General features: G+C 37.5%; 1 protein-coding gene across 2 annotated transcripts; it reads right to left on the reverse strand.

The window, feature by feature from the left end:
• Nucleotides 1-8,488: 8,488 nt before the first annotated feature.
• On the reverse strand, nt 8,489-12,479 carry LOC141601192 (uncharacterized). 2 transcript variants are annotated; one of them, XM_074421457.1, is made up of 3 exons: nt 12,334-12,443; nt 10,603-10,686; nt 8,489-9,782 (listed from the first exon to the last, which is right to left on the reverse strand). In XM_074421457.1, exon 3 carries the CDS (start codon nt 9,651-9,653, stop codon nt 8,859-8,861), a length of 795 nt encoding a protein of 264 aa, XP_074277558.1. In that variant the 5' UTR covers nt 9,654-9,782; nt 10,603-10,686; nt 12,334-12,443; the 3' UTR covers nt 8,489-8,858. The 2 variants fall into 2 exon arrangements, 1 of the variants encoding a protein (XP_074277558.1); XR_012524346.1 differs by lacking the exon at nt 10,603-10,686 and having other exon boundaries at nt 12,334-12,479.
• Nucleotides 12,480-12,710: the final 231 nt, after the last annotated feature.

The raw sequence follows: 12,710 nt of genomic DNA on the forward strand, positions 1-12,710 counted from the left end.
AATTCTGTCGTTTGGCGCGTTTTGTTACCCACACAACGGTAATATTGTCCTAGTTGGACTCGGAAGTAAAAAAATCTAAAATTTCCATGCCGGCGTTTTTTTTATTTAAATTTACCCGAAATTTGTGTATAAGGGTGGTAGGGAGACAAGACAGCTCGCAACTTGAAACGGCTCGGTCAAAGCTCGATTTGTGTGAGCTCGACTCGAGTTTGGCTCGGGTCTTTTACGAGTAGTCAGGCCGAGCAAGGCCAAACTTGGTTCGAAAAGCTCGCGAGCAGCATGATAATTTTTTGATACTACATTTTGCCTTTTTACTTTTTTTTTTTACATTTTTAAATAAATGAATTTACTTAACATTTAATTTATGAAAAAGATTATTTAACAAAAAAAAAAATTGAGTATCTGATTTAGTGGCATAACCATGTTTAGTATAACGAGTTCTGAAAACCGTTTCAATAAGCTAAATAAAAGTTGACAACCACATTATCAACATGAGAAAGTGGAAGATCAGTTGGTTTTGACTTCTTATTTCAATCAAATGACCCGAGCTCAAACACTACTACAAGCATTTTGGCTTGCTTGAGTCGAGCTCAAATCCTGAAGACATTCTTACAATAGTGTGTTGAATTATGTTTAAGCCTGTGTCAAATATTTTCATTAAGATTTATCTCATTATAATCATGTGGTCTTATGGTTTTGCCACAAAATTGCCCCACAAGTAATTATAACTTTATAACTATGACAATGTAATTTTTTTATAAGCTAGTGGATAAAAAAATAGTATAGTGTATTTTTCTAGTAATTTACACATTCATAAAATGAGATGTATATATATAGACCTGATAAAACTCTCCCGGTCCGAATAGCTTGACTTAAACCAAGCCTGCGCCCGAATAGAGGACTGAATCCAACTTGACCCAACCTCTAACCTGACTCAAATGTTTATTATCGCACCGACCATTATCCCCAAATAACTTGATAACAACTCCCGAAAAATGACCCTGTCTCTACTCAATCTAACTTGAATTTTCATGAATCCGAAATAAATTAACCGAAACTAACCTGACCCAAACTCAATTCAAATGTCCCTTTTTGCGAGGGCTAGATATACATATGACTTCATGTAATTGAGCTACGACTCCTCATAAATCCGATCTCCCCTAAGGTCTCTCATAACTTTTTACCCATATTATTCTGCATCTACCAATCATGCATGAGTTTTAGGATTCCTAAATTCTTATTAACCGAGAGAACTACCAGAAAATAACGACTAACTAAACAATATATTATGTTCCCTTATATTTATGGGTCAATTAAGCCAAAATAGCAAAGGATAATAATGATCAAAACTCAAAGTAAACATAAAAAAATTAGAAGGAATACCCTATGATAAATGGAAAAGATAAAAACCTGAAGATGGTTTTGACTCTATACACATTCTTTCACCATTGTACAGTATAATGTTAAATTTCAAAGAGTGAACTCCTCTTTATTACTTTCACTCTACACATCTTTATCCATCTATAAATAATCAACTTTTAAATCAACTTTCCGTTTACAGTCATAGAACTATATGACCATCGATAATTATTGTGTGAGATAGTCTCACATGTTAAAACGGTCCATTTGTATAACTCTCCTTTTCGACGGTCTCACACACCAAGACGATCCATTTATATGAACTCTCCTTTTACAATCTCAAAATTCACAAAAGCTTGACAGAGACGTCATTAAATTATTGAGAGACCACTATATCGTACCCCTTTATATGTTAATGGTACCCTTTTGTATCAATTTCTGTATGAAATAAATCAAACCTGAATGAGAGTGCGTGGATTTTGCTTTCAGCATTAAAAACTGATGACTAAAAACCCAAATTCATCCTTGGTAATTCTATATGGGAATGATGGAAGACAGAAGAATATAAATGAAACTGATAAAGTGAAAAATCAAATACGATATTATTATATTAAGGGAACATGAGAAAATAGGAAAATCAATAAAATTGACAACGAAATGAATTGCAATTAACAAATTTATGGTGTCATTACAACTTGAGAGACATAGAGAAGTCGTATAAAAACTTGATAAGAAAATTAAACTAAATCGATGAGAGTTTGACCAAATTACCTAGAAATAATTTCATTCTTAAATTGCACCTATAAAGTCGAATGATCAATAATTTGAGAGAATGAAAGATCAAAGTCGAGAAGAATTGAATTTTAAAAAGTGTCTTGATTTCTTTTTGTATCATTATGCCTGTTGAAAATAGGGAATACGAGAGCTATTAAGTAGAAGGCATTGGAAATGGAAGCGTGGAGTATAATTAAGGGTTAAGGGTTATTTCTTAAAGTTGATCGATAGGAGGGGCGTGAGCGGGTAAAGGAATTTAATCGGTGCTTTGTATTGATTATGTCAATCGTTTAAATACAAAACTAATGCTAGTTAGTAGGAACAGAATACTACAAACTAGGAAATTAAATAACCTAAGCTAGGTAAAAGAATAACAACCAAATAATATCAAATAGTTATAACATAAAATCTCATTGAAAACGGCGATATCCGTCACAAGCTTGTGGCGGATACCATTTTCTCTCACAAAATACCCATGAGAGGTGAGTGGGGAAGCCCATGGGGGGTGCTCCACCTTGTCCCCTCTCCCTTTTTGTGAGAGGTCTTCAGCTTGTGACGGGATTAGCCCGTCACAAGCAAGACGCTTTGTAATTACAATATTACATATTGACTTATTCTAATATTCTATCACACCCCCGCAGTTGAAACGGGAGGTAAGCGAATGTGTAAACTGTCACGGAAATCATCAAATAAGACAAGAGGAAGGCCTTTAGTGAAGATATCTGCAATTTGATAACGAGATGTTATGTGACGAACCCGAACTTCACCACGTTCAACTTTTTTCCGGACAAAATGAATATCCTTTTCAATATGCTTAGTACGTTGGTGTTGGACTGGGTTTTCCGATAGATAAATGGCACCCGCCCCAATCCGCGTCCGTGTAAGCTCGGAGGAGTGTAGGAGCTGATTTGTATAGCCACAAACCACGGTCAGCAGTGCCCTGGACATAACGGATTATCCGTTTGAGGGCTGCCATGTGCTCGGTCATGGGGTTGTGCATGAATAGGCAACATTGTTGAACCGTGTAGGAGATGTCCGGTCTAGTAAATGTGAGATACTGTAGAGAACCGGCAAGACTACGATAGAGGATAGGGTCCGAAAATGGGACGGATTTATTTGCACTCAATTTAGGTTTAGTATCAACGGGTGTAGCGACAGATTTACACGAAGACAATCCCGCTCTATCAATGATCTCATTATCATACTTGGTTTGAGATAAAAACATTCCTTTAGAAGTTTGCTTGACGGAAACGCCCAAAAAATAATGGAGGAGGCCAAGATCCTTCATAGCAAATTCAGTGCTAATTAAGGTTGCGCATAATGGTTGCCCGGAGAGCATAGGAGGAGCATGTCAATATTATGTCATCCACGTAAAGTAATAAATAAGCAATGTCATTACCTTTGTGATAGATGAATAGGGAGTGATCCACTGGACTATGCCGGAATCCATTAAGAGCAATAAAATCTGCAAACCGTTTATACCAAGCCCGAGGGGCCTGTTTGAGACCATAGAGTGATTTTTTGAGAAGACAAACGTGATCAGGTTGTGATTTGTCACGATAGCCAAGAGGTTGATACATATAAACCGTTTCATTAAGAGTACCATGTAAAAAAGCATTCTTGACGTCAAGCTGATTGACGGTCCAAGAGTGGGATAGAGCAATACTAAGAACCGTCCGAATAGTAGCGGGTTTAACCACTGGGCTAAAAGTTTCCCCACAATCGACACCAACCTGTTGAGTCTTGCCATCACCTACAAGACGAGCCTTATACCTTTCAAAGGAACCATCAGAATTAAATTTATGACGAAAAATCCACATAGAGCGAATAACATTTACATTTTCGGGACGAGGAACCAACACCCACTTCTTATTATTAATAAGAGCGGAATATTCGTCATCCATGGCCAGTTTCCAATTTGGGTCATGAATAGCGGACACGGGATTTTTTGGAATCGGTGACGGAGCTATTGTATGGGCCAAATTTTGAGGTTGGGATGACGGTTTCACGTATTTGGGGTTGGGCTTGTAAATGCCGTGATCAGCTCGGGTAGTGGGCTTAGATGGTGGGATGGGCTGTTTTGGAGGGGGTCGGGCAGCTGAGTCTGGGTCCGGAGATTGGGCCGCGGTAGTCGGGTTGGATTCAGGAGATTGGGCCTCGGGAGATGAGGCCGGTGATTGTGAGGGGTTAAGGAGTGGGATGATAGGATCAGTCCGTTGAGGTTGAGGGGCCGGGTGTGATTGATTGGGCTGGGTCAGTTGTTGAATAACATAGGGAGAGAGCCCAGAGTCCAAAAAATCATATGATTTAGAGTCGGGTTTCTTTGAATTAGCAAACGGAAGATTTGTTCATTAAAGATAACATGGCGACTAATAATAATGTTACGAGTAGACATGTCAAGACACTTATAACCACGGTGATTGTTAGGATAGCCAAGAAACACACACGGGGATGATCTAGGCTGTAATTTGTTTATGGTAGTGGAGGAAAATAAGGGAAAACAAAGACAACCAAAGACACGGAGGTGACTATAAGTCGGGAAACGATTATATAGCACGGAGAGGGGAATATTATAAGCAATGGGTTTGCTAGGGAGAATGTTAGACATGTAAGTAGCTGTGTCGAGTGCATAATGCCAAAAATTAAGAGGTAATGAGGCATGGATGAGACAAGTACGAATAATATTATTAATGGAACTATTGTTGATGACGGGAAAATTAAGAGGTAAAAGAATAACAACCAAATAATTACAATATTACATATTGACTTATTATAATATTCTATCAGCGGGAAAATGTGATTGCCATATAATAAGTGGTTCTTGTTTTATATTTTAGTATAGATTGGGAAGAAACCAGATTTATGGAGGGAGTAGAAGTTTCCTTTCAATTGTATGTTGGAAACAGGAAAAAATCAAAAAACGTTGAGATGAGAAATCCTTGCAGTACTAGCTGTCCACAAGTAGGTCTTGCTTAAGACGGTCTTTATGTTAAGAACTCTCATAATTCTCTTTTTATAATAATGTTATTAAAATCGATTGTGAGTTTAAGTCTTAACTTAAGAACGTCTGAAACAAGAATTTGTATTTCCACAAATTGAACATGTCATATTGACAATTTAACTTGTACACCATCAATGATCATTGTCTTAATCATTTGCAAACAATACATGTAAAACAGGGATTTTGTGATCAACACGACAGCAATCACAAAGGGGTCAATCATAGTCCAAGTCGGGCCGACTTCTGAAGACGGGTCAAGCCAACCAAACGCAATCCTAAACGCGTTATAGGTGATAATGAGCAACTCTGCAGGTAGTCTAAGTGGTTTGTTTGATGTGAAAAGATATTGGCTGTGGCACAAGCGGCCGCAAGACTGGAAAAGCGTAACAGTTTCTCGTTGTGGCTTCTTCCTCTCACCGCAACTGGCACTACTTTCCCCTCTAGGAAGTGTAGGTGCTAGCACTGTTTTCGGTTCTAGAAAGAGCAGTATGTTTCACTCTACTAACAATGGGGTTGGTAGGTTTTTCGGTTTTGCTGAGCTTCAAGATGCTTGCAACAACTTAGACGAGAATGTTGTGATTGGTGTTGGGGGGTTTGGAAAGGTGTACATGGGTCAGTTAGATGACGGGACTATTGTTGATATAAAGAGAGGTAGTCCTCAGTCAGAGCAAGGGATCAACGAGTTTCAAGCTGAGATTCAGATGCTTTCTCAGCTCAAGCATCGATATTTGGTGTCACTCATCGGGTATTGTGATGAGAATTCCGAGGTGCCTAGTGTATGAGACATGGGCAGAGGCTCGATATCATTATAGGATCAGCTCTGACTATGGGCACGTTTTTCTTTTCAAGTTATTATGAAGTAAAAATCATTAGGAACGCCTCGGAGTCTCCATCACAATTTTAATGGAACAGGTAGGCGAACCTGATAGATTACAAGAGCGTGTGGGGATTCTTGTTTCGGTATTACTAAACAAGTCGAAAAAACAGATAATTTTACTAGACACAAGAACACAACAATAAGCACAAAACTTGCAATGTAATGAAATAAACAACTGGACAATTTCTATTAAATCATACCGAAATTCAACTATGCTGAATCAGGTAAGTTACATACTATATAAAAATTAAGCCTTAATTACCAGTGAAACTCAAATTCACAATACTAATTACACAAATTAAAAGAATTCCACCAAAATCAGAACATGCTAAGTTAAATCAGCCAGAATCTATACAATTGCAGCGATCCATCAAAACCCGACTTAAGGCCTAATTATCTAACAAATTATCTTCATTACTGTCAAAATTGCTGATAATCAGAACAAAGGTGCCCTGCAGGGTATTCCTTTTCTGCTCTTCTTCCTAAAACTCAAGCTAACACTTATGTTCCCATCTTCAATCTTCTGCCTTTTATGCTCTTGTTGATTTTCGCCCTTCGCTACATCGCCGAAACTCCTCTTCTTCCCCTTTTCAACACCACATGCCCCACTGATTCCAACCCCAAGCTTGATTTTCAACTTAAGCGCCTTGTGAGGCTTCTCCAACTCACGTTTCTCAGAAAGACAAATCTCATTCTCCTGCAACATTCGAGAGTGATATGACCCAAAACCCGAGTTGAGTTTACACAGAATAGAACAGAACCGATCGCGTTCAGGCAAGGCAGTTTTCGACAAATCGGCCCCACAAACAGCACAAACCACAGCCTTACTTTTCTTGTCATTCTTCTTCCTAGACTTCGGAAAGTAAACAAAGCCGGTATTCACCTTATAAGGACAAACACCATTAACAACATCCAATAAATCAGGAATCTTTAAAACATCATAAAGATTATAACCATATTCTCTAGAACAAGTCAAGGCTTGTAACACATTATGATCTTTATGTTGGGTTTCAACATCAATCTTTCTCAAGCTTTTACCACCACAATCCACACAAAAATAACCTCTGTAATTCGGATCTTTACCTTTTCCTGTGACGAATTCCGCATTGATCATATCGTTCACCCACTGTGGAAAGTTGAGATTTTGAACACTACCCATTGTTTTTCTTGATGATTTCTAAATTGGGTTTTGAAAATTTTCGAAAATAAACGTAAACAAGAAAGTGATTTGAGAGTTGTTGTTGATGAAGTAAGATTAGAACTGTAGAAGAAGACTAGGGTTTGATGTGAATAGTAAATGGGGGTGAAAACAGGAGTGATAGTTATATATAGTTGGAGGTAAAAAGGGTGAATTTAGGAAAGAAAACTAGCTTGCTGCCCAAGTACTTTGTGTTGGTATAATTTGATGAGATGAGCTGTAATTCTGTAATTATGTTGTTTGGCGCGTTTTGTTAGCCAACGGTAATATTTGTCCTAGTTGGACTTGGAAGTAAAAAATCTAAAATTTCCATGCCAGCGTTTTTTTGGTATTACACGTATACTTCATATATAAGGCGGTTTTACGTAAATTAATCGTAAAAAGATGAAGAGAATTAAGTTGATTGTTTTTAATCTATCAATAAAATGAAGTACGTCGATAAATCAAATAGTTTTACTACATAATTCATGTGAACAGCTCCTTAACTAACAACTCGTTTTATTAAGAGTTTTTTTTCTTTGATTGCGGTACATAACATTGTTTTTTCTTTTGCCATGGCACAACTAACCCGAATGACCCGACTTGACCTGTAACTCGAAATGACAAGACTTGAATGTTTGCTATTACACAGAGTTCATTACCCTTAAATATCTTGAAATAGCTTACACGAAATGATCCGACCCGAATCAATTTGAACCAAATTCGTGCAAATCCAAAGTGACCCGACCCAAACTGACGTAATCTTGTTAACCCGTTTGTCAGGTCTAGACTCTAGACAAGAGTACCTAATGTTTATATATCGCTTGTAAACATTTGTCAACTGCCGTTTTCAGTTTGTATGACTAGCCAACAAATATTTTTTTTGGGTACCCACATTCCATCCAACAAGAATACAAGATTAACCCAACCTGTTCCCAGAAAACACAAAGTAGAGCCAAATCGTACTACTCTGAAATCCGGAAACGCCCGAAATGACTAGATTCAGATACAACAAACCTACATAGTCATGACCATAAGCGACCTTAAATGACCAAATTACAGTCACCCGATCTGAAATAAACGGAATCCACAGAATGACTGTTACTCGAAATGCCTGACCAGCACCTCAAAAGCTAAGGCAACCCCTATCGACAGTTGGGGAAGCCAGAATACCATTGTCCATAATGAAGGCAACATCAGGCTCATATAAGAGATTCAGATACGATGTGTCCACGAAGCATGACAAATAATGAACGTTCAATTCAATGAAAGCATACGTATATAAACTTGAGAGACACGATTTCAATCCCAAAACAAAGCCATTGTGCTGAAATTAACAAAGGTTGATAATTTTACAGAATACCAACTAATTCGATACAACAGCCTTCTAACCTTTACCCCAAATGACATTCTGTCAACACTGCTTGTACTAATTTCTAGAATTAATTATGTCATTCGACAGTGTATTCACAGGCCATCAAAAGAAACAAACAAAATGACTTGCTTAAACTACTACTCTATCACAATTGATAAAGACCAAGGATGCTAGTACATTACCAATTACCAATATGTGGCTAAAAGCCGTAAACTTTGATAAAAGGGTTTAGTCGGCAAATTATACCTTCTATTGAAAGGCCCGGCAACACAGAAGAAAGAGAGCCCTCTGTGTTTTAAGTAACAATTTCTCGAATCAACCAATCCAAGCTTGGGTAGGCGAAATACAGCACGAGCAAAGACGGGAAGGCAAATAGAACAGTGATGAGAATGTACAAGGCCAAGATGGCTGCACTTGCTGGTATTGCATATAAAGTGACAAGAAGGAATATCACCACAAGAGGGAATTTTGCAGTCAATTGAACGACAAAAGCCAGTGACTTTTTAAGTGAGAGGTTTAATCTCTCTCTATTGAAGTAGCGTTGTACAAGGCTCAGGTTGTGGTTGGCTTGTGGTCTTTCGTGTGTCCAAGTAACTTCCCTATGATGTCTAATGTGAGATTGGCTAGTTGCTCCACAGTTTCCATTTATACAACTTGCTTGCCGAAAATCCCCATTACCAGATGTGTAAGACCTTGTTCTCTCACCATTCATACTCTCAACCATCCAGAGAATGAAGTAATTTTTTCGGGGGAATCTTAAGACGCCTTTATAAAGCATCCTAGGTGACAGTAGATTGCACCATGGGCAAGAGATAAAAAACGGCAGCTGGAGGGGTAAAGTGGGAAGTTTCAGAGTAGCCCAAGGTAGTCCCAGGACACAATTCTTGCAGAGGGTGTGACCACACCATAATGCATAGGGCACATTCTCGACGAGATTGAAGGACTCCCAGCATATGGGACACTCCAGTCTTTCCTCTCTGTTGGTATCATAGGATGCATCATCATCTGAGTACTCCGAGTTTGGATTTAATAGGTCTTTCTTCAACTTAGCACAGCCTGCAATGGCGCCTCCTGAAGCACAGGTCCACATGATGATAACTGGTTATTCAATGCAGCTAAATCTGGCCCTATCTTATTTTCTGTTTGGACAACAAAAGTCCTGTTGACCTTCCATTAGTAAGTATGATAACCGAGTCATCCATCAATCCTCGGAATGGGTCTGAAAGAACAAGTCACTTAATAAGATACCATATATGCACGAGCTGAGACAGTTAAAACTCAAAGCGCCCCATTTTAAAGACACTTTCATGGTCAGAATTCAAGTTTTTTTCAGACTTATCACTGTTAAAATAACCTAGCACGATTGTGATACGTAATATGCAGAACATTCTTGAAACAGAAAGTACAGGAAGGAGTAATTTTATATCAATACATACTAGAGACTAAATAATCCAGAGATCTGACATCAGTCCAAAGTCAAAAATAAGCAAATAATTAACACTTGGCAAATTATGGGGTAAGGAGGTCGAATATAAGCAACTTTACCCATGTGAATGATGTGATGCTAATACAGAGAGGCTGTTCCTAAATGACCAAATGGAAAATTGTGTCATGGACCGCATTAAATGACTGTAATTTCACAATAAAAAGAGGCGCAACCAATTTAATGAATCATTTTGCTTTATCCCATCAAAATCCAGAATCAAAGAAAAAGAGTATTTGGCTCCACCAGAAATGGAAATTTACTGAGACATTTCCTGTAGAAGTTAAATTCCATAATCCCTACATCCCTAACTAACTCATAATTCCTACATATTTTAATCATATGTTATTTTCAACTTTCCAAATTCAATAATCTTCACAATCTTCTTTTTCCCTTTTCATCACAAGATCCAAGTCATTCATTGCCCTGTAATTTTCTTATGTGTGCTAGAACAAACAGCATGCAGAAAAATTATCAGTAATTGACTAGAACTCTAAAAGGAGATGACTAAAAAAGAAGAGAAAAATAAAGAGTCCAAGAACAGCAGGGGAATCACCAGAAATCCAGTATTACAGGTTGAAGCTTACTCATCAGTCATCACACACCTCCTTTGGTGGAAAACATGGAAGAGAAATTGATACTGGATGGACCAAATGCACCCTTATTAATAGCAGAATACAATCCTCCACTCAAAAAACAGTATATAAAATATTTCGACTTTTTTAGACAACCAAAATTAGCTCTATTTGTAGTATATCCCCGAACTAAGTAAACGATAATTAACACGCTGCCAACATAAGAGCTGAACAGAAGCATAATGCTAATATGGGAACGGATAATGAACCACAGGTGAAATGACTAACTTTCCAATGTTTGCACTCGTCATTCATTCTATAGTCACGTCCAAAAAAAAAGTAATACTTTTTCTAACAAACTTTTTTAATAGTCACAAAGTGGACATGAACAACCGCCTTAAAGAAGAAGTGGCAGATCACACATTGGTTCCTGCATTCTTTCACAAGAATTACTCTTTGAAAGCCATTTCAGTGTTACTCTTATTAAGACTCTTTCAGTCTAAATCCAGTCACGGTCTGGGGATCAAACACTCTTACAAGCAAAAATTGTTGATTCCTTTAAATGGTGCTCTAATTCAAACTTGCTATTAGCTCCAAAAGCCCAACAACTTCCACCTTCCTGAACTTATGTATCATTCTGCCTGTTTGTCTACTTAAAAGCTCAAGCACTTCTTTTTTACCATTAACACTTCCCTCAGTGAATGAATCCCGAGCTTATCAGCATATTTCACATCAAACATAAAGAAGTTGATTCTAAAAGTTAAAACGATCAATCCCAAACCATGAATATAAACCCACCCAAACCATTCAAACATTCAAGGCTACCCAACATACCCAATCGCTTCAATCGTCAATCAACATAATACGACAATCTCAAGTTCCAAACTCCCTATTTTGCAATTTGCATCACTATTTTTTAAATTTCCGAAAGAACCAAAGACTCGTCATTCTTTGATTCTATTATCCTAATAGAGTGAAACAAACCGAGTTACTAAACTGGTTACATTTCCTTTAATAATGTAGTAGTAGTCCTCTGATGCAGTTTACAATGACATTTTCACTACAGATCATCTAGAAACAACTTATCTATATCAAAACACAAGTCAGGCCGCGTACATCCGACTCCCCTTTCCTAGACTTTTTCAAGAGCCCTTGAGACATTGGGTTGACGAGAAGCTCAGAAAGTGTTACAAAGTGAATTCTCAAGGTATTGGTTTCATTTTGACAATTTCAAACTCTGATATTTCCTCCGTCCCAAACATTTGTTTACCTTTTACCCCTTGTGAGGAGTATTTTAATCAAAGATAAAGCATATACTCCGTCTGTCTCGCAATAAGGTTTACACTTTCCTTCCAGGCCGTTGCATTTTTCCTCGGCACAATTCTCGGCCTCCTTAGTTATTGTGCCGGCGGCGGCGTGTAAACCTTATTAAGAGACAGAGGGAGTACATGGAACCGCGGCGGCGAATAATGGATGAATTCAAATCAAATACTGCCTAATTACTAATCGAAATAAATGAGAAAAAGCAGGAACAACAATAAATCCTAGCTAATTAATACTTCCTCCGTCCCAATTATTTGTTTATCTTTAATTAAAATAACGCTCGAATATAAAAGATAAACAAATGACTGAGACGGAAAGCGTAATAAATTGAAGAAAGGAAACAAAAACAAGAAGAAAGGTAAGTAGATGATGGAGAACAATTGAATTACCTGAGAGATTAGGAAGAAATGGATTAGAGTGACATAGTTTGATCCAAAAAAGAAGGAATATTTAGCAAATCAAATAAATAAAAAGGAAGAAGAAATGGTTTGAAGATCACAAGAAAAGAGACATGACCACAACAAGTGTCCTAGCTATTTTCATCACAGTATGTCCTCATTTTGACACTTCTCCATTTTTTTTCCTTTTTTCTTTATTTTTTTTAATTAAATTTCAGTCAGTTTACTTTCGATTCTATATCTATCTATAAATATTATTAAAAGGCTAAACTTTAAAAGCCACGTAGACAATGCCACATCGCATTACCAAAATTCCACGTCACCAATTAGTATGACATGTTTAATTAAGAGGGTAATTCATGTTCGTA

This window comes from Silene latifolia, chromosome 1 (genome assembly GCF_048544455.1).
Source record: "Silene latifolia isolate original U9 population chromosome 1, ASM4854445v1, whole genome shotgun sequence".
Classification (NCBI taxonomy): Eukaryota; Viridiplantae; Streptophyta; class Magnoliopsida; order Caryophyllales; family Caryophyllaceae; genus Silene; species Silene latifolia.